The 23,983-nt window shown below is 36.9% G+C and overlaps 1 protein-coding gene across 2 annotated transcripts in view; it reads left to right on the top strand.

Annotated features, from left to right (window-relative positions):
• Positions 1–23,983, top strand: part of sh3pxd2aa (SH3 and PX domains 2Aa) — a 370,390-nt gene that overhangs the window by 86,547 nt on the left and 259,860 nt on the right. For both annotated transcript variants that reach the window (XM_051922164.1, XM_028795863.2), the window contains exon 2: positions 3,286–3,366. In XM_051922164.1, the coding sequence (XP_051778124.1) occupies positions 3,286–3,366 (81 nt within the window). The remainder of the gene's footprint in view (positions 1–3,285; positions 3,367–23,983) is intronic.

The following is a 23,983-nucleotide window of genomic DNA, read 5'->3' as shown; positions in this document are numbered from 1 at the left end:
AGGAATATCTTTACTCTCAATGTATTGGGACTCTCATAAAGCAGGCGATTCTGTGGACTTTCCGGCGCCCTACATTGTCATTTAAATATCATTAAAAAATCTCTTTGAACCTAACTATTACCTAACTGGTAAAGGAAGTCGCCGAGTTGTCTGTCGCTAAGTTGTCTGTCACCCAGTTGCCCCTGAATGGTGTAGGGACTAAGAAAAGTGGATTGTGTGGTGAAATTTTATATTACATTCAATCTTCTGTATAGAGTGTTTGCTCAGAAATCAAAATAGGGTCCACAGAGCACTGAAATAGCAGTGCTAATCATTGCACCATTCTTTCAATTTCTTTTTCTTCATTATAAAGCAAGAGATGGCATAAACTTTAATCTCATTGTGATATCCATTACGGGTACCAGGCGTGCCTTCAATTCAGTTTGTTTTCCTCCTTCAGCCTTTTCTTCTAGTACATTTTTCAAGCCTGTTTGTTTTCTAGTTATATGGATTCCAAAGCTACAAAGATTCCACATGCAGCTGCATAGTGCTTTGGATATTTGAGTGAAAACCACAGTAGACTTGTATTCCACATCTACATGCTGAATTACTATATATTTCCCAGCACCCTTTTTACCTTTTTTAATTGCTTTTGGTGGTGATATGTATGAACAGTCCACTCAGAAGTCTTTTAATTCCTTACTTATTTGGTTATATCTTTTGCTGCCTGTCAGGCTTTGCTCTTATTGTAGTTTTCTTTACTTGATGTGCTTCTGCAAATTTTATCAACAGGTTACTCTTCTTTCTTTTGTTTAATCACAGTATGTCATAGTTATGAATTGATAATTTACTTGCAGGATGCTGGGCTTTAGGAAAATAATGATTGATATACAGTATTAGTTAATGTAATATACACTATTTTCATAGCATCCAAAAAACAAAAAAAAATCCAAGTATGGGTAACAATAGTAGAGGAGTCCCTAGGGCACCATCTGTTTCCTGTTCTGTGTTAAATAGAACTTTTGGAATTAGCTATGCAGCCTAGGGTGAGTTTCTGTAGTTCCCGATTTGCCAGCCATCTCAAACTCTTAAAACATCTACAGTACATTCACCCTGTGTTCTTTATTTCAACTAGAAAGCTAAAAGCAGTTAAAATAAAAGATTTGTCTTATTTTACATGAACATGGCGGGTGATATTTTCTGTAATTTATTGAGAAGCATCTGTCTTTTGAATCTGATCACGTTTACCTCCACTGCACATAATGATTAATTATATTTTGAAACAGGCTTCTGTTTAGTAAAATAGTAGGGTGGGTGAAGCTATGGTGTGATTTTTGGTGCCTAACGTGGTCACTGTATGTGTGAAGTTTACATGTTCTGTCTATGTTTCTGTAGGTTTTTCTTGCGTTCTACCTTTTTTGTGATTTTTTTTTTGGGTTAAATTAACTGGCAGCTATAAAATGGCCTGGTTGATTTTTGGTTATGTGTGCCCCATTCTGGGTTGTTTTCTCTCTTGCCCTAGATGCTACTGGGATAGGGCTGTGGCTCTTGCTAATTGCTACCCTCAATTATCAAAATAATTAGGCTTATAGAATTGATGATGAATTGATGATGAAACACAAGAGTAAACATGATTCATTCATTCATTTTAAGTAATTTTGAAGTTTGAAGCTTGAGTTTGTAGGAGAGATTCTGGACAGTTCATTGCCAAAATCATTCCTTTAACTAAAATTTCATATTCTGGTTATATTGCCATATATTGTAATTGTAATATTAAAAACCCAGATCAAGGCAACAATATGAAAAACTGAAAATGGGCATTATTTCTAAAAACTACTTCTGAATAATCTGTATACACTGTTTTGTACATAATAGAAAAGTTCAAATAATGCCGATACTGTGGTTTCAATAAAAAAAAAAAAAAATTGAGCTGTTTAATAGGCATTATTTAAGAAAAGAATTGTCATGTAATTTATCTCTATGACAATATAGTTTGAAAATAGTTATAAATAAATACACAATTAAAGTTTTTTTTCCAAAGCACTAACTATAATCAGAAAATTCAAAATTTATAAATGTTACAATTCTGAATTGTGTGAATATAACATTGACTTCTTATTCTACAATCTTTTCTCATGAACCATCCTGCTAGACTCATAAAGCCTGATCATAGGTCTGTGTAACATTTCCCACTTTTAGTATTTTGCCAATGTTTTGATTACATGTGGATTTCTGTTTTAGAATAACAACTTGACAGAAATAAGAATGAGGTGCTATTTTATTTCTCTTGCCTTGCTTATGGGTCATTGGTATTCTAGATGCCTTTCTCCACCTATACATATACTGTATGCATTTATTGACTCCTCTGAAGCCTTTGCCAGGAAGACAGGGTCCATAGGAATAAACGGGGGATGGGGGGGTATGTCTATTGTAAGGCATATACTGTATGTACTCACCCACGTTCGGGTACATTTAGATACACAACTAAACGTAATACTGTATGAACATTTGTGTCATGTGGGAGGATAATCAGCAAACTGGTATTCTCTTGGAGCCGTGATTCTGCTGGAAGCCTTTTTTGCCATTTGTATGTTTTGTCACCAGGTAATATAAAACATAATGATACGCAAAACATCATATATCTGTGCCCGATGCTTTCTTAGAAGTTTGCTAGATCTGAGATGTCTTTTATGATCACCACTTAATGCATGTGCTGCACATGGTATATTTAAACAAAAATGTATTTTTGTCCAAATTTAAAGTAAGATTTCACAAAAGGAGATTCTCATTGTACCTTTTCACTTTTGCTTTTTCATGTTGTTTTGTGTGTCAACTCACCATAATGTGTCAGGCAAAAGTACTGATTTAACTTCCAGCACCCGGGGAACTGTCACATAGAGGAAATGGTGGGTCACTAGGGTAGCATGTGCCAGGGCTGACATTTATTTTACCCCTGCTTGAATTGTTATCATGCTGCACATGTTGCATCCTGTAATCTGCTGAATGGCAGAAATGTTGCAGACAAAAAATGAGTATAGGAATTTAAATTTTGACTTCATATGCAAACACACTCTTAATAGATTCTAATGTTTACAGTAAAGTTTTAACCTTAAAAACCTTTGTGTAATGGTTAAGTGTATTAATCAGTAGAAAGCACAGTGCCTTTTCGAACACAAATTACAAACATAAGAAAATTATTCAACTGTAAAAGCAAGTTTGTGTCACTGCATAAGTTGTTATTCACAAAATGAATAGCTGGTGGTCTTTTGAACCATTCTTTTGACTATTTATTTGTTTCAATTACAGGTTTATGTAATAAATGTTACATATTCGGATTCAACATCTCAGCCCATTTACAGGAGATACAGCAAATTTTTTGACCTCCAGGTAAGTGTCTTTTTCTTTTTTATAAACCCGGCTTCACTCGTTGTCTAAAACACATAATCTAATCAGGAATCAGTGATTTGGATCTTTATTCAAAATACTTCTAAGGCACACAGTGTTTTATATTACAGTAATAAAATCTGTAATCTGTATTATATTTATGCTTTTACAAATTTAATTAAAAAACATTATGTTCACCCACAGTGGTCAATTAGTGAGCAAATCTACATTGTTACTATATGACAAGCAGGTTTGGAGAAGTGGTCTGTGGAACCTGGCTTTTCCGTTAAGCATGAAGCATTCTTCCAGAGTGAAATTCTATCAATGGGGTCAGTGTGTTAAACAGGATATGATGCTTCAATCAAGGAAAGTGAATTTTGAAAGCTTTCATTGATGTGCAAAAGGGGCCTTAGGAAAAAATCCTATTCTGTGAATGATCAGTACATGAAAAACAAGGGGTGAAAATAAATTGAGAAATGCAGCATTAGTAAAATTGTATATTTGAATTTCTTAGCCCTGTTCCTTATATATGATGCAGTACTTTAGAATAACATGGAAACAGTGTAATTCTATCATTCACTCATTTTACTTCAAAGTAATAGAATGCTTCACCCTGTGTATCGTTTATTCTCTTAACTGTAACTGTGTACAGTTACTAAACACTTCACCTGGAAAAATGTCAAGACAAAGAACCTTAATGGTTAGATAGATAGATAGATAGATAGATAGATAGATAGATAGATAGATAGATAGATAGATAGATAGATAGATACTTTAGCTCCTTTTCCAAAGTTCTCATCACTTGGTCAGGCACAATTGTGGCTGTCAGTAACATAAATGAAAACCTGAAGTTAATAATTTTTCATTAAAAATGTTTATTGGGCTTTCTGCTTTAATAAGACATTTTAATGTGTTTAGAGATGTGTGTAATTTTCAGTACCAGCTATTTATTATCTTGCAAAAAATATCCCTGCGTCATTAAAGCACAATGTCTGTCTGTTTGTGCTTTAAGTACAGCTTTTTTTTTTTTTACTTGCCACATACTTGAAATATGGTACACAATTTTCATTTTTTTTCCAATAATTTTGGTGTTGCCCTGGAGTGAATGGCAAGAAATTCTATAGTCCGATCTTGAAATGGTGCTACATGGGCTGTGATGGTAGTATAGTAGTTAGTACATTTACCTTTCAAGCAGAGAATGTGATTTAGATTTTTGTTTATTGCATTTAACTTTTTATTTAATCAAAGATTTTTCCCTCATTATTTTGTTATGCCCTGACATTCTTACCAGGTGTGGCCATATTGTCTTCAGAGTAATTTATTATACTGTATTTTGCATTTGAAAACATGATTTCTCATCACTAGAACACAGTTGACATCTGCCTGTGTTTTCTCTGTCATATTTGAAGCTGTACTTAGTTAACCACCTCGCAGAGCCACAACCTCAAAGCTGAGTCGTATCTCATTGAATTGAGATAACTGATTATATTCAGTCTAAACACTGTACTTTTTCCTCACTTTAAATTTACAGCAGACATGCATCTATTTGTGTTAATATATTGTGGTGTTGGACAGGTGCCCCTCCCATGGCTCTCCACAGTGCTGCAGACCTTGAACTGGGTATTTCTTTCCATTCTCCTCTGCATACTAGTTAAAGATGGAGATTAGTTAGGCTATATTGTTTGTTTTGCCATTTCCATTTCCTTGTCTTGCAGTGTTAAGTAAAGGTTGAGCTGTCCACCATCACTTAGAAATGCTGCCTTACACATGTGCCTGGGTGAAAAGGGCTGCAAAAAGATGTGCTGTGAACAGTCACTGAGGTAGCATATTCTTTAGTGTAGTTGTCAGTGTAAGTATTCTTACAAGTACTTATAAATATTTCCATGAAGACTAGATGATCACTCAGGGATCAATTTAGAATATAATCTATATGGTGTCTTATTGTAGTGGGTGGTAGGGCTTGGTTAATCTGATATTGGATTCTGTTGGATTTCTGTTGTTGTTCTGTCCTTTATGATGTCAGAACCTTAACTCTTAAGCAGATTTTCAAGGTGAATGAGAGTTCCATGGAAGTGACTGGGGGCAGATTAACTGTCTTAATGGGATATGACAAAGGAGAATTATATTTATACCACTGATTCCTCTCATCTTGTTAGATTAACCTTTCCATTTTAAGAAGACACAGCAGTTCCTATATGGTTTTATGTTATACAAACACAGATGTCTTCTATTATTCAGTAAATGTAAAGTAAAATTTACTGCAACATTCTGCATTAAAACCTGGGCAATGCTGGGAAACACAGCTGTCATTTTTATTTTGTACATCATGGTACATTTACCTTTTTTAGCTTTTTGTTACATTGTACACAAAAAAGGGCTAAATGTAATCTATTTTATTAATTTATTTGCCCTAAAAGTTAAAACAATGTAGGCTTACTTAAAGTTACATTTTAAAAAACTGTTACTGTACCACAACTGTGTATAATTATTTCTTTATAAAAAATACCTCTGATAGTTCAACTTGTGTACTGTGTCCTTTGTTAGATGAAATAGTAAAATGTTAAAGCTTAGTTAAACAGGAATTTGTTTCTGTTTAAAGTTTCCGTTATAATCAAAACGTGCAAATTTGTATTTCTTTGAATGGCACTTATGTAATTTAATGCCATAAAGACATCATACTCTGTTTCAACCCAAAACTCCAATGAATACGACCTGCCACATAAAATATTTAAGAATAAAAACTAACAAAAACGTTGTATATTTGAATTTTGATTGTTAATGGTGAAAAAGGAAGGAAGTAAATGGGGTTGTATGCCACTGTACAGAAAAATAAACAAAATTACCACAGTTAAATTTGAATGAGTTGTACACAACAAATATTGTACTCGTATGTGTTTGAGGCTTTACGGGCAGCTTACCATGTTGGACAGGGACTGTCCTGTTTAGGTTTTAATACTGCTCCATAAAATGTGGTTCAGATTTCTGTGGGTATGATTAAATTCCTGATAATCATTATTATTTACTTTTTTTGGCTGAAGCCTGGCTGGTGACTTACAACATTTGAGATAAAATTGGTTACATTTCTCTTTTTTCCAATTGGAGCACAGGCAGATTAGGTGTGTTGTTCATGGTCACAGAGTGTCAGTAGTGAGGTTTATAACCACAGCCTCAGGGTTTGGAGTCCAAAACCTTAACCACTGTGCCACACTGTCTGCCCCCACATATTAAAATACAGGAAATGAAGATTTAGGACAATAAAGTTTGGTAATATAAAATGTAATTATAAATTATATATTTCTACTTTTCGATTTCGTGACCCAGGTAACTCTAATAAAGGCACCTCATTTACTAATTTTTTCCATTCAGGAGTTCAGATTCAACTGTCATTGAGTTAAAATGAGATTAGCCCTATTTAATTTTGAAAACACTGGGTGTCTAGTTGCTATGCGTGCAATAAAATTCCCCAGGGAGGAAGATAAGCTAAGAAACTAAATGGTATTGCAGCCTTCCTCTTCCATTTTGCTTTATAGAGAGTGTTGCCAGTGTTTTCACTTGAGGCCGAGCATTTATTCTGTTATTGGTCAAAGTTGTATTTTGGAGCAGCATCTATATTCTGAACTCCTCATACATAGATTTAACAGGTCTGATCTGTTAATTTACATTCCTGATTGTTTAACCAATCGGCAGATTTATCAGTCAGGTGTTGTTTTGTTTTGATGTGTTTTTCACTTAAAACTAAAACTCCCTGTATTTCAAACTTTGTTAAAAATTCTTCTTCTTCTGGTGGCTCCCATTGCTACAGCTGATCATCTTGTTCCATATCTTCCTGTCCTCAACATCTTGTTCTGTTACACCCATCACCTGCATGTCTTCTCTCACCACATCCGTAAACCTTCTCTTAGGCCTTCCTCCTTTTCTCTTGTCTGTCAGCTCTATCTTTATCATCCTTTTCCCAATATACCCAGCATCTTTCCTCTGCACATGTCCAAACCAACGCAATCTGGCCTCTCTGACTTTGTTTCCCAACCATCCAACCTGAGCTGTACTAATTTCTAATCCTGTCCATCCTTGTCATACCCAGTGCAAATCTTAGCATCTTTAACTCTGCTCAGACTTTGTGAAAAATGAAATAAGAAAATTAAAACACAGATTTTTTGCTACTCTATAATAAACGGAGACATTTTCTATCTATTTTAATTTGTCTGTTGTTTATAAAGCACTTTGAGATACACTGCTTTATAAAGTATTGTATTTAAATAATATTGTTCCTTACTTGTCACTAATCGGGTCTTAAAATATCAAAAAAATCTTAAATTTTATTAAAAACAGAAAAAAAATACACTGAACTGCAATGCAGACTTGCATCAACACTTACTTGACACTTGATTATTTTTATAAGAAAACTGTTATCAACCTGACATATTGTGCTTGGTCCTTATCTGATTTTGCTGAAATAAAATATTGTCCTAATTAAGAATTTTGCCTCTTATTCGTAGCAAGGTAATGCATCATCTTCAACGTTGCTGAATTTGATCTTTTGTATGGTTGTGTTTGTTTAAATGATCTTTCAGGATGTCTTGGCAAACTGTTTTTTTTAGCTGCTATTTAGTGTTTGGATTAATATTACATACTTCTCTATGTCCTAGTCACGGATGCAACATTATTCATATTATTCATATTCATTCGCATAACACCGCGTGTTTGTTTTCCCTGATCTTGCCAGTCCCCACATGTTGCTGTTTCTTTTGTACTCCAGGACATGCAGAGGCAACAATAGTATAGAGAGGTCAGTTCAGTGCTATATGCAATCATCACGTTCAAATGTTAACAGTTCACACACACGCAAGGACCATCCTTTCTACATTTACGACATTACGAAGCTGTCTTGGAACAGAAGCTTGTCGATGTTGCATCCTCCTTTTCTTTTTTCATCACCTTTTCTAGTAAGATGCGACGATGAAGTTCCTCTGCAAGGTGAGCCATGAACGCTCTTCTTTTCTCAGTGGCCTCCGTGCATGCCTTGCACAGTACATGTGCGTTGATCGCTGCCAGGTCAAGCGTATTATAACACAAGCAACTGGCCACCTGCGTGTTCCTGCACGCACTGAATAAGCTCATGCCTTCTGGTGCACGATGTCAACGCAGCACTGAGAAATAAAGAAAGAGACAAATACTGTATATGGGACATTGGGTATAAATTTATTGTACTTGTAAAAGTTAGCTTTTTTCAGTTTTATTCTCTGAATCACGATCATGCTGTAAACCCCCCCCCCCCCAACCTCGCCCCTCCTGATCTGACTCTAAGTAACAGCGCCAGCATAAATTCACACCTGATCTGACGCTGTTTGTTTTCAAATAATATTACATTAGTGCGATGATGTTTTCTGATGGGTACTATTCAGGTCATAAAATGATTTCTTCAAAATGTCACATATATTGTCTCTCTTTCAGGTGTGTAAAAGAAACCACAGTATAGAGAAAAGTGTGCACATTGCAACAGGTTCACATGTCGTAAATGTAGGACGAACAGTCCTTGCGTGTGTGTGAACTGTTAACATTTGAACGTGATGATTGCATATAGCGCTGAACTGACCTCTCTGTACTATTGTTGCCTCTGCATGTCCTGGAGTACAAAAGAAACAGCAACATGTGGGGACTGGCAAGATTTGGGGAAAAAACATGCGGTGTTATGCGAATGAATATGAATAATATGAATAATGTTGCATCTGTGCCACAATGTTTTCCGAAATGTACTATACAGGTCATAAAATGAATAATTCCAAATATCATATATAACTATGTCTCTGTTTTTTTTTGTTTTGTTTTTGACATCATAGACCATAAGGTGCACACTAATTCAGCGTGAGCAGGAACACTCATTAAAACTGAATAAAAAAAAAATCAAGTGACGGTGATATACGAATAAGGCAGATTCGCCAGCGTTTGTGTGTCAGCTTTTATCCCTCCAGATGAGAGAATGTCCAGTTCCATTGCCTCAAAACACCATTCACATCTATAGTTACTCCCAGTTTCAAATAAAAACTAACAGGGTCAGATCCCTGGGGGGCGGTAGTATGTATCGTGATCGTGACTGAGAGAATAAAAGTGAAAAAAAAAACGGTAACTTTTACAAGTCCTATAAATGTACACCATCTGTTACAGATGCAAACCAAATGTATGTGTGTACTTTATAATAATAACAATAAGAACAGCTCACTACTGAAAATGGCAAATGCAAGAGGCAGTGGGGATTGAACAGGGGATTCTTGATTACAAGTCAGCAAATCTTACCGCTACGCCACGGAAGCTGTTGTTTTATCCTTGAACCTTTTGTGAAAGTGTTTATTTGATCTTTGGACTTCAGGGTTCACTCATTATATAGTTTATGCCAACATTTTGTCATTTACTACTAAAATATGAAAAACGTTTCTGTTTTAACAATGTGTTTACACAGTTTATTGTAGAAATGGAACACACATGAAATGCATGTGTTCCAAATAACGATCTATTATTTCCACTCTAAAACTCCATCACTTCACTCCCAGATAATCAATCAAGGCATGAGTTGGGAGAACTTTGTGCACGTTCTGCGGCGGTGGGGGATGGAATTGTAGGCTGCTTGCTGCTTGTCTTAATCAGCACATTTACAGGACAAAAGACTCTGAGGGAGAGGTGCGAATGGATTTAAGGTGGGCCGGATCTACAAGTTTTTTCGTAGGCTCTGGTAATTCTAGTATTAATTTACTGTTTCCAAATTTTACTTGAGAGACATTATTTCAACTGGCATATTCTCCTGTTTTGCACATTGTCAGATGGCCACTTCTGATAGCAAAACATCCCCAGTACAAATTATTGTAAGTAAACAAAATTGTCTGCCTGTTCTAAAAGATTTAGTAGCATTCTGTTTTAAAATATAGCATATATCTACAAAATCTAATAAGCAAAAGGGTATCTAAACTTCCGAAGCATATGCAGGCATTGTTTTTACATCCTTAGATCAATGTTTGTTTCAAGACCGCTAGTTATGAAAGTGAGTTCACCAATATAATCACTATGAAGCTGTATGTTTAATGGTGAAAACAAAAGATTGTATCTAATAAAATGTTGCACCATGTGTGCATTTTCTAACCATGTTGCTTTTGGTCAAAGTTGTGAATTTATATTATGTATGTTTGGTTGACACCTTTATCCAGGAAAACTTACAATTTCAGTATGTATTAGAATGTTTTCACACACACACACATACACATACACAGACACACGCACATTTATTTTCTAAATTTGAAGCTCAGGTAAATTAAATTACTTACTCTGGGTTACACATTGAACTGCAAGTGGGAATTGAACAGGCAGCCATCTGCTTTAGAAGGGTGATGTACCCAATATACCGTTCTGCCCACTGACTGCTGCAACCTCCCTGATTTATGAATATAGAATACTTTAAATAGCCTTATTTGCTATTAGTCCTGATTTTGTCATATACATAGGATTTTTATTCTTTAATTGAAAAATGAAAACTTTGGCCTTGTTAATTTTTATGCTGTAAACTAATATTATGAAAAGAACAGTACTAGCAAATGCTAGCACTAAATCAAATCATTGAAAGAGTGAGAGGCACTAAAGAATTATTTTAGTTTTGTATTTGTGCAGGGTGAAGAAGTGCAGCTTGAAAAGCAACCATGAAAGATTGTAGGGAAAATGACAGAAAATTAGAAATACAGTAGCATGGGTTTCATTTTGACTTAAAGGCAGAGGTGGGTTTGTTTTCCATACTGTGTATTCTCACAAGCTCAAGTAAGTCTGCTATACAATTACAGTATATCAAAACAAAAACAGTGCTTCAATTAGGGTAGTCTGTCTCTTCAATTGGATGCATATGTTATCACTGATGTGTCAATTAAATGTACTGATGTGTTTCCAGAGTACTGTATATTTGTTTAGTGCAAGGTATTTATTTAAAACCAGCCGTATTTTGTTTGAAACTATGGATGGGTGGGTTGTTTAAAGTAGCAAAAAGTAGCATTGAAAGGGTTTCATTTTAGCATTTATTACACAGTCAGACTGAAGTTTGTCAATCCTTTATAGAACGTTTCACATATGTTTTCACTTCTTTTAGTTGACTTACTCTAAAAACTGTAATTAAACTGTAACTGAAGAAGAAAATGGTTTTGAGTAAAGTTAATGATAGAATTATGTAATTAGTGTTTCCAAGTAGGAGTAATGCATTTTTCTTTGTAATTTTATTATTTTTCCATATTTTATAGCAGATTTAGGTACAAATATACAGTGTATTCAAAAAGTATTTAGAGTCCTTCATTTTTTTCACATTTGATTTTAATACGTTAATTTTTTTCCCTCATCTAGCAGCACTCTAAGTGAAAACAGGATATTAGATTTTTTTGGCAAATGTGTTAAAAATAATAATAAAAAACATGAAATTTTACAATTGTGAATGCACTGTATATGTGTAGATTTGGTCATAAACTGTCGACACCAGCCATATATCTCATTGGCAATGTGAAAGCCATGAGTGGCAGTTTTGAATTTATACTTATAGCTTATTTTAGAATTTCGCACTAGGTGAATGAGGTAAGATGTGGAAGGGTTTATGCTGTAATAATTTAAATATTTTCTTGTGAGAAACTAGTGCATTCTGTTATTTTACATCTAGTTGACAACTTTATCCAAGATAACTTCCAAGTTTTGGATGTGTTACAGTTGTTCACCTAGATTTTTTATAGATGGAACACATAATGAGTTATAGGCTGCAATTAAGCAGACAAAATTGAGATGCCTTTGCAGCAACACTACACTAATGCCAGTGTTTATATACATATTCAGTATTCTGTATTTATTTTTAATTAAAGTACCTGCTTAAACAAATTTTTGCAAAATATATAGCAATACTTCCAGGCACAATTCTACACCAACAAGCCTGTCAGTGTTGTTGGCCTTGCTCTCTTTTTCATGGGGATGGGGGGAGGGGGGGTATGGATTGATTTGAATTTAGTTTTTGTCAAGTCTGACTGGCTTCTATGGAATATTAATTACTTTTAATAAATTCAATAAAACGTTAAAAAAATAAGAAAGGCAAATTCCTTTCAGACAGTATCAAACTGTAAATAAAATTAAAATTACAGATACATATTGTGGTGACTGCCACATTATAGAACCGATAAAGGGTTTAAAGTTTCATTAAAGTGCAGTCAGTTGGCCTACCATCACCAACAGTAACACCATCCTGTTAGTGAAGTTGGCCAACAAACAGAAGAGCAAAAAATAATAGTCACCTGCGTTCCAATTTTTACCCAAATCGTTTTGCCTTTATAGCTCCATGTTGTTTTGAAAGCTGTCATTTTCCAGTAATAGCATGCATCTTTTAACGACTTTTTGTACCAGTTCAATTGCAGCTGTAATGTTTGATTGTCTTTGTTCCAACATGAAACTTGTTGAAGCATAACACAGCTAAATGTTGATGACTGGAGCCACACATACTTGTCAGAAGAAAAGTAATTAGTGAAGAGTTAGCACATTTATATTTATAAAGTATTTTATGCTAATTTGATTGACAAGATCAAAATTCAAAATATGTAATTAAGATAGCATAGTAAGAAGAATACTATATAATATCAACAATGCAAAAATTAAAGATATTAAATACGGCTTCACCACTATAGTAAAGTTGTATGTACAACAATAGAGTAGTCATGGATACAATTTATTTAAGGGGTTTTTAAAAACATGTTCATTAAATATACTTAAAATTATTTTAGTACTGCTACATGTGTGATAGTTCTACTAATTAATCTTAGTATTCTTTTTTACCACCAGACGTATTTTTCCCCATCTGGTCAGTCTTTATGCTTGCGTTGGCTTTTATTGTACTGTGTGTGGTGCACTGCTTTCATAGGAATGACGTAAGCACTTTATTCTCTGTGGTTGTTTTAGTAGAAAGTTTCTGTTAAAATAAATTAAGCATGAAAGACTCTCTAAACTCTTGACAGTTCAAAGCTCTTGACAGTTCAAAGTGTTTTGCAGTTGCTGCTGAGTCAAGCCCCCACACAGTGTGGCTCAGATGTGCAATAACCTGAGGAAGACCCAATTAAACACCTACAATCCCCTATAGCACTTATAGCCGTCAGTTCCTCAGTAAGGATCTGATTTAAAAATCTCACATAAACACAGGGATGTTGAAAGGTTTTATTGTCTGCATGAGGTTCCTGCAGATTCCATTATTTGCAAACACAATAAAGGCTGTATCTTGGTTGTTTGATCATGCTGAATAGCCCTGGTACACGCTTTAGGCTAAAAGAAAAAAACACTCAGGAATTGACAGAAAGCTGACAGAGGTTGAGACACTTGAGTAACGGCAATCCAGCTGAGAAATTGCCACATTATTTCCCTCATGATCAATAAATTTGGCCATTGTCTTCTCTTGGCTATATTTAAATAAACCCACCTGTTGTGCCTGTGTGTACTATTTTTGTTTAATTCACTTCTAAGTTTTCTCTCTAATCTCTTTCCAGTTTCTTTAATAACTAGCTACTTAGGTACTGTACTGAAAACAGTGCATAGACATGTATATATCATAATATAACAACTCTTCATCCCACTTAATCCAATTCAGCCTTTCCTGAGAGCAATGAATGCAAATCAGCAAACAACCCTGTAAGGCACACCAGTACCACTGTCATACACAGGGGCAATAAACACACCTTACCGAATGTGAAAGGAAAACAGAAGTATTCTGAGGAAAACCAAAGCAGAGAAAGCATACACAATCCACACAGGCTGCAACCTGGTGTAGGATTTGAGTCACTTTTAAATTTTCATATTGCATCTACCCTTTTCACTTACTGTACAACAATATAAAATAGGACTTTGTAAATTTTAGTTTTTTTCTGTCTTTGCGGTTGTATATCATTTTCAGCATAGATTAATTCTTTTTTATTTATTGATTGGATGGTCTGTATGCACTTAACATAGCAAGTGTATAATAGTTTTTCTTAAACTGATTGTTGTTTGATTATGTTACAAGTCTTGAGACAGCATACATTAAACAGTAATTGATTATTCTTAATTGCTGCAGACAATAAAAGTGAAATCAGTGTAGATCACAGCTTGCAAAACATACCCTTTAATATAGTGAAACATTTACAGTACATCTAGCAAGAATGTATTTGCTGCAGCTCCTGCTGGAAGAGAAAACAGAATGTTCACTGACAAACATTTAGTAACTATTATTTAGAGTAGTTCAAATTAAAAAATCTAGCACTGTTAATTTTAATCTTTACTAGTAATCACTACCCATGTTATTTGCTTATATTTGTGTCTTTTTGTAAGTAGAACATTTAATTATAAAATTAAAACAATATTGATGAGACATGACCATTCAGTTCACCAAACTTGTCTATGCTAGAATATAGCAGTGTATCTTCATTTAAATTACTTCTTGATTAAAGGGTATTTTATATCCTGTATAAACTTTTCTTAGGTGGATTTAGTTGGGACTTTAATGGGAGGATCTAAAAATAATTGAAAACAATAATATAAGTACTTTGATTACATATCAACATTTTAGTTAGACTTTATTAGAGCTGTCAAATAGAATGTTTCTTTCCCTGCCTATTGGCTTTAATTGTGAAATACTTTACAGCTGTTTTTAAAGCATATTTCAGTGGAATATGTTGTCTTGGATTTTTCTTTATAAAAATTATAAATAAGCGTTCAAGTGTGGTGTAATCATTTCTGCTTTTTTTTTCCTTTTTGCAAACAGATTTTATTTACAATAAAATATGAAGTACTGAAGTACATTTAAGACACCATAATCATTTTTGGGGAAAATTAAAATAAAGAAATATATGAAAGACCACCCAAAACCCCCACACTCTAACCCAGCCTTGTAGGAAATAGCAAAAGATAAAGAAAAGGTAGAAACTGCCTGAAGTATCCAGAGAGAGAGAATCTACAGTACATTAGCACAGACCCCATACGAGGGGGGGAAAGGAAAAAGTGAAGAAAAGGTCTGACACAAAGAGTAAGGTCAGTGACCCAGGACTAGCTTTACCAGTCACTTCCTTCTTTCGACATTGGGACCAGATGACCCATTTGTCTGTGCTGCTGAAATTAAAAAAAAAAAAAAACTTAATATTTCAGTAAAGTAAAAGAAAGAGGGTCAGGGGATTTCCTTTGAGAGCCCAATGTGATTTATATAATAACTTCTTCTGGTTAATATTAAAGTGAGAGGAGTACTTCATCATAACCTTCATAACTTTGGCGAGTATGTGCTGCTGAGTTAGGAGGTGTTTTTACAGACATCTTTAACATCTCTTTCCAGCAGTCTGTTATACCTACACAGTTTAAAACTGCCACCATTGTTCCTGTGCCCAAGAAAACAACTAACCTGCCTCATACCTGTAACTGACCTCTGCCATGATGAAGTGCTTCGAATGACTAGTCATGGGTCACATTAAAGCTAGCCTCCCTTCATGCGACCCCTTACAGTCAGTGTATCGTGCCAATCAGTCCACAGATGACTCGGGTCACATTTGTTCTTCACACCATACTATCCCACCTGGAGAAGAATGTTTTAGTGTGAAAATAGTTATGCCAGGATTTTGTTTATTGACTTCAGTTCAGCCTTTAATTCTGTCATCCCACAGCAGTTTATAGTGAAACTTTCTATGCTCGCATTGAACACATCACTTTGCAACTGGATCTTGTACTTATTGTCAGAAAGAGAAAGACAATACGTGTTGACACTTGCACCACCAAAATGAGCATGGGGGCCCGTCAAGGCTGTGTGCTCAGTCCATTTCACTTTGCTCTGCTAACACATGACTGTATTGCCAAATCCAGCACAAATCAAATCAGGGCTCGCAAAATCGCTAGCCCGACGTCCCGGGGCTATTGTGTCTTCCAGTCGGGCTACCAAAATCTATCTCAGCCCTGCCCATCGGGCTGTCATAGCAAGGAAAAATATATGTCAATGCTTTTGCATTCTTTCACAAATGTAGCTGGGTAATTATGTCATTTTCGGGCATCGATGAGCCACTGTCAATATGTGAAATATTGAAATCGCGCTTGAATTCGCGCTTGTTTTTTACTTTCACTTTCACTTTGCGATCGCGAGAACTGTGTATAGAGAGCGGCAGTACTGATTGGTCAGTGACGGATTAATTGCGCACCAATTCCTCTGACATCGTCTTATCACTCATTAGCTTACTATTCAAACGTGACAAGTGAAATCTCCTGCAGCAAGTTTAAACGTGATAGAGGTTGATTGCGCAGAGAATTTAAAAAATCGCTGACCGTTATGTGTGTGCGTGTGTAAAAATAGATGGATTTACGCAGGTATTTTAGTTCTGCTGAGCCAAATAAGACAGGTCAGGGTGAAGAAGGGACAGCCAAAGAAAAGCCTACCACAAAGCGGAAAAGTTATGACAAATCAGACTATGAGGCAAAAAGAAAGCGCAGATTTTTGGTTTCATGGACAAAAGAATTTCTGTGGCTGGAATATGACAAGCTAAATAACATAATGTTCTGCTGGGTGTGTCGTGAGTTTCCCTCGATTTCTGACTTGACAAGCGCCTTTGTTACTGGGACCAGTAATTTTAGGCAAGACCCCATCAAAACCCATGAGAAATCTCTGCATCACAAGAAATGCATTGGTGCTCAGTCTGCAGCATCTTTCCCAGAACAAACACCAATTGCAAAAAACATACTAAAAATAAACCAAGCACAACAAGAAGTCCCGAAAAAGCTGTTTAGAACAGCGTACTATGTTGCAAAGAGTGAACTACCATTGGCAAAATTTAGCAGTCTTTGCAAACTTCAAAAAGCAAATGGCCTAGATCTTGGTTCCACTTACCTCAATGACCATGCTTGCAGAGAGTTTATTGGAGCAATAGCACAAACTTCAAGAGACCAGATCGAAAAGGAAATTCAAGAAAGCAGGTTCTTATCCATTCTTGCAGATGGCAGTACAGACACTGGTATAATAGAACAGCAGTTGGTTCATGTCAGGTATGTGAGAGATAATGGTGATATATCCACATACATGATCAAATGTCAGCCAGTCAAGAGTGCAAATGCTGCAGGTATTTTAGAGGCTATTGATGAAGCAGTGAACACCATGGGTATCAGAGAAGACACATGGAAAAAGAAAGTAGTGTGTGCAAATTTTGATGGTGCTGCAGTGATGATGGGTGAGAAAACAGGAGTAGCTGGGAGACTGAAACAGAGGATACCCCACATCATAACAATCCACTGTGTGGCACACAAATTAGAGCTAGCCGTGCTGGATAGCATGAAAGGCTGTGAGTACCTGGTGAAATTTGAAGATACACTGAAAACCATCTTTAAGATGTACTACTATTCCCCAAAGAAGCGAAGAGAACTGACAGAAATAAGTGAACTGCTAAATGAGAAACTGGCACATTTCAGTGGCCTGAAGAGCACACGGTGGCTTCCAAGCCGGCTGAGATGTCTGAAGGCTGTGGAAAAAATTACACTCCCACTGTTGTTCATATGGAGAACATGGCAGGAGGAAGTGATGTCAAGTCCGAGGATGCAGCCAAGGCTAAGGGGGTGGTGCAGGAGATGAAGACTGAGAAGTTTGTTCGCTTCCTGCATTTCATGTTGGACTACAGTACTATCTTATCCAAGTGCTGTACTGATTTTCAGCATGATAACATAAACATCACACGAACAAATCAGTTAGTTGAGAGCACCACATCACACTTACTCAGCTTAAAAACAAAACCAGGAGAATACCAGAAAACCTTGGACACAAAGTTCACAGCGAACGAGGATGGTAGCATTTGCTACTCTGGAACTCAGCTCACAAAAAGTCAGTGACCTGCTAGAAGAGGTGAGGGCACAGACAAAGACACCTTTGGTGCAGAGATTCAGAAAATTATTGACAACACAGTCAAGTACATGGACAACAGATTTAAAAATCTGCGTGAAAAGCCTCTCTCTTGTTTCAAGGTTTTTGACCCTTCCACTCTTCCCTACCCCAGAGAAGAGCTGGCAAATTATGGGGATGAGGAGGTGGATTATCTTGTCACACATTTTGCCAGTTTGCTAGATGAGGAAGAGAAAGAGAAAATACCACAAGAATGGATGGATCTAAAAATGTGGCTTGCAGAACACCGGGGTAGCAAGGTAGATGATTGCTTGTACAGAGATCTCCTCTCTGAGAATCCAGAACACCTCTCTCATATCTTGTTGCTGGTGAAATTAATGTTGACACTTAGTCCATCAACAGCCATCTGTGAGAGAGGATTTTCTTGCATGAACAGAGTGAAGACAACACATTGTACCTCTCTACACCCTGAAACACTCAATGACTGCATGCAACTCTCCATTAATGGGGAAACAGTTGAATCTTTTTGCTCTGACAAGTCAATTCGTTTCTGGATGTTTTCTGGAAAAAGTTCAAGACACCTGGATTATAAAACCCCGACAAGAACAAAGAGCAGTGAAGTGGAGGCCGATGCACAGGAAGAGAAAGCTGATGAAGGAGATGCTATGCCCTCAACGTCGAGTGGCATTTTCTCATTCATGACTTCAGTGGAAATTTCAGATTCAGAATCTGACACAGACTGATTCATGTTCTACACAGTTCTTACAAGTTCATAGAAATTTCTGTTCAATTAGAACCAAATATTTGAGTTGATTGTAATTTTTATACAGTTGTTGAAATTTATGTTTTAACAATTTTTTGATTGATGTTTTGTTTCCTTTACAATATTATACATTAAAAATAATCTCTTTTTTTTTCGGGCTACTTAAATTTATTTTGGGCTACCAAAAACTGAAGAGTGCCTGCCCGAAGGGCTACCAGGGATTTTGAAATTTTGCGAGCCCTGCAAATCATTAAGTTTGCTGATGACTCAACAGTACTGGGACTTAGCAGTAATAAAAGTGAAACATCTTAGAGAGCAGAAGTGGAACAGTTAGTGAGCTGGTGTGGGGACAATAATCTGTCCCTTAATTTCAATAAGATAAAAGAGTTGATTGTGGACTTCAGAACAAAGGATGAACATTCCTCCTGCATATCAGTGGCTTTCCTATAGAGAGGATCAGCAGCACAAAATTCTTGGGTGTCTACATCACTGAGGAACTTCCCTCGACTCTCAATACCACACACCAGGTCAAGAAAGCTCAGCAGAGATTTCACTTCCTTAGGAGGCTGAAGCAAGTGAGAATCCCTCCTCCCATCCTCACCACCTTCTACGGGGCACTATTGAGAGTATCCTGACAAGCTGCATGAAGTCCTGGGGCCTCATGTATAAACGGTGCATACACAGAAAAATGTTTTTTGTAATCCTGTTTCCTCACACACTTTGAGTGTATAAAAGCTAAACTTGGCATAAAGCCATGCATATTTTCACAGTAGCCCCCTACCTTGCGTACGCAGTTTCTGCTCAGTTTTACAAACTGGTGGCACCCAGCATCAAAGCAGTGCTACTATTTCTGTGTCATTTACCTTTCTTTTTCATATTCACACCAATGATGCGAGATTTATCAAATACACCAAAATTAATTGCATGTCATTTACAATTTTAATTCACTTGATTGTAATCATTCTGTAACAATATAATGGTGCATGGAATGGCTGAACTATTCCAACTACCATAGCTGCTTTAGCATTGTTAGAAGAAATCGCAAATGGAAGAATCAGAAGAGAGTGCATATTTATAGATGATGATGATGACTGGCTTCTAAGTCGATTTTGATTTCCAAGAGCTATCCTCTTGGAGCTGTGTCCAGAACTGTCTTGGCTTTACAAAGGCAGACTTTAAGGAATTGTGCTCTACCTACTCCTTTGCAAGTTCTGTCCACTCTTGGGTTTTTAACCACAGGAGCATTTCAACATGAACTTGCTGACAGATCGGATATTTCACAAACACCAAGTCATGCCATACCAGCTGTACGGGATGGTATTATCCGCTTGTCATCCAGATATACAAGATTTCCTTACACTGTGGTTGAACTGCAAAACATCAAAACACAATTCGCAGCAACATCCAGTTTTCCAGATGTAATCAGAGCGGTCAGTGGCACATACATTGCTATTGCAACGGCGCTGAACAAGTTACATAAGCAAGGGATAAATCACCAAAAGAATGAGCTGGTATTACATCATATATAGCTGGAGGACTTATAAAAATGGCAGCTTTGTACAGTCGCAGATGCTTTTTCCAACTAATGCAGCATAAGGCAAGCAGTTCTTTTAAAGATAGAGAGTCACCTCAAATAGCCAAGTAAAGAGAATCGATCCATTGTGTCGCTTGGCGACAATGCTACACTATAAAGGCGCCTTCAGAGAAAGAATTTGCTTATGTAGATAGAATGCGTTTCACTCTATTAATGTGTTGCTCTATAGTCCACAGAAAGTGTGTCGCAGCTTGCCAGTTCCTGAAGAGATGTGGAATGATGAACCTGACTCTGACTCACCAAATGATCAGTCAAATCAGACAGCCTTACAGCTTCATTTGAATGTAATTAGCAGAAGGTAAAAACAGGTAATTGGATGCAGAATTTATATTTTAACCAATTAATTTAAATTGTGGTCAATATAATATAGTACATCCCTTATATTCCTTAGTACATTTGCCACATCTCTTACTGCATCCACTATTGCATTTGTGACTCCAGAACAGCATCTGTCAGCACACAGCCAGATGGTTGTTCAGCAATTTCCAAGACAGAGGGATGTGTGCAGCCAGCGTGTGATGATGTTCTGGGCACATCATGAAGTCATGTCATTGGCATGGGGGTCAGCATTTGTAATGTTGTCTGAAACAGAATAAACAGATGGTGGGCAGTGACGCGCCTTTTTATGTTGATTTTGATATCTTCTTTTTTTGTTTTGGGGACTGTGCGACTTTCTGAGCTTGAACTTTCGAGTGTCTCCTCCATGCTGTATCACTCCATAACATCCTTTTCTTGCTTATACCACTGCTTAAGCCAACAAATAGAACATTTTTCTTGCCTCCACTTTGCATTCACTGACATTCTTCTCTTTTCCATGTGATTTTGCCATTGTCTTTTAAGAAAACGCCAAACGGAATGCGACATTTATATTCATATGCATATTAAAATATATGAAATTCAGGGAGGAGTTAGGGTAGGACTGTAGGCACGTGCGTTAAAATTCACTTTCATTGGGATTTGTAAAGGGGAAGTGCATGGAACTTGGCGTACGCATGGTTTTATGCATCTGGATTTTTTTTGTGCATTACTGTTTTTGTCTGTACACCATGTTTTAGTGTGAATTCTATGCACAGCGTTATACATGAGGCCCCTGGTTCAGAAACTGCAGTGTATCTATTAGGAAGATTCGGCAAACCTGTGGTGAGGATGGCTGAAAAGGTTATTGGGGTCTCTCTCCCCTCCATTAAGGACATTTTTAAGGAGAGATGCAAGAAGAAAGCCATCTGCATTGTGAGAGACTCCTCACACCAGTCTCTTGAACTGTTCGATCTCTTGCCATCTGGTAGGAGATATCACTCCATAAAATCAAGACCAGCCAGAATGTGCAATAGCTTCTTTCCACAGGCAATAAGACTGCCAAATTCTCTGTAACATGCACATAACAAGCCAGTTTTGTACACATAATTATTTATTTAGTATAGCCATAGTATTTAATTGACTATTTTACGTAAGTATTGGTTGAACCTTTTGAATTTAACATTGTCTTGGTTTAGCTTTTTGTGTTTTTTGTCAATTTCCCTTTGGCACATTTTATGGTCTTGAGTAACACAATTTCGTCCCACTGTATTTTAGATATGGCTGGAATGACAAATAAAAACCTGAACATGAAACTTCTCTACATTAGACAAAGCTCCCAAAGCATATGAAATAATGGTATGAAATTTCAATCCTGACTGTAGTTTAAAATCAGAAAAAAGGAAAAAGGAGAACAATGAGGAATCTAGGGGCTTCTATATGAGATTTATTGGAAAGCCAAAGAGGGGCACTAAAATTAAAATGAGGAACCACATTAATTTTAATGACTGCTAGCCTGTATTTCCCTCCAGGGGGCGCTAGCTCAACTAACGTGAATGAGAAATGAAGCAACAACGCACCCATCGCTAACGACTAACGACACAGCCACACAAAAAAGCGGATTCTGCGCTGCACCCCAGAGTCAAACGGAAGAGGCTACGGAGGCTCCACAGGTCCACAAAGATAGTACGGAAGGCGCGTGAAAATACGAAAGGTGCATGCGCCTTCAACGCGCTTTTGAACTAAAAGGCCACACTACACAGCGTGGTCCACGCGCTTCTAACACACCTACGGAGGCCCCACAGGTCCACAAAGATAGTACGGAAGGTGCGTGAAAGTAACCGAGAATGGTAAACCACGAGCCCGCCTGGATAGAATCAATGAACGCAGGTGCCTACAACGAACTCTCCATGTTAAACGTACGGCATCCTCACACGTCCAAACCATATAGCATATGTAAATCACATTACAGTGATGCATCATTAACAGTACAACCACAGAAAACGCTCAGTATTAACAGTATAACAGGAACAAACAAACACAACAGGATTCGGCGCCCCGCCCAAAGTCAAACCGGAGAGAGTACGGATGCCGCAAACGTCCACACCACACAGCATAGTGAAACCCGAGATAGTACGGAAGGCGCAGGCGTCACCGCCATATTGTGAGTGGCACTACTGCGGAGTGAAGTTAGGAATAATGTGCTGCTTGGGAAAGTACAAACCGCTGAACGCTTTACACCAAATTCAAACACAATACAGCTCAACTAACGGAAATAGCAAAAAAAAAAAAAAAGCCCATACCTAATGACATGGCCACAGAGAACGGCCACAGAACAAACAAACACAACAGGATTCAGCGGCCCACCCAAAGTCAAACCGGAGAGAGTACGGATGCCGCAAACGTCCACACTACACAGCATAGTCAAAAACGAGATAGTACGGAAGGCGCAGGCGTCACCGCCATATTGTGGGTGGCACTGCTGCGGAGTGAAGTTAGGAATAATGTGCTGCTTGAGATTGTACATACCGCTGAACGCCTTACACCAACTCCCGGGGGATTACATTTCATAGGTGGGGCTGAACTATTGTTTTCGTTATATATGGCCGTTAGGAACTCCTGTTGTCTAATAAACGTCTGGACTACACAGCATATGTGAATCACATTACAGTAATACAATATTAACAGTACAACCACAGAAGACACAGACACGTCACCAGATAGATAATAAGAATTAACGATCGCTCCGTTTTAAACGTACAGAATCTTACAAAGCGCATCTGAAACAGAGGAGGCAAAACACTCTCGGCTCCAAATGAGCATCTTAATTTCCCCTTGGAATATTTAAACACTATTAACCCTGCTGGATTGCAACAGCACAATCTTAACCTTAAGGTCGGAAGAATAGTCATGCTATTAAGAAACCTTAATACTAAACAAGGTTTATGCAACGGTACACGATTACTCATCAACACCATGACAGACAATGTTATTGAAGCAAATGTACTTACAGGATCACATACTAACAATACTGTTTTGATTGCACACTTAAACTACGCCAATTTCCCATTAAACCTGCATTCGCCATGACAATCAACAA

Source organism: Erpetoichthys calabaricus, chromosome 2 (assembly GCF_900747795.2).
Source record: "Erpetoichthys calabaricus chromosome 2, fErpCal1.3, whole genome shotgun sequence".
NCBI lineage: Eukaryota > Metazoa > Chordata > Cladistia > Polypteriformes > Polypteridae > Erpetoichthys > Erpetoichthys calabaricus.
This window is presented reverse-complemented; position numbering and strand designations above follow the sequence as displayed.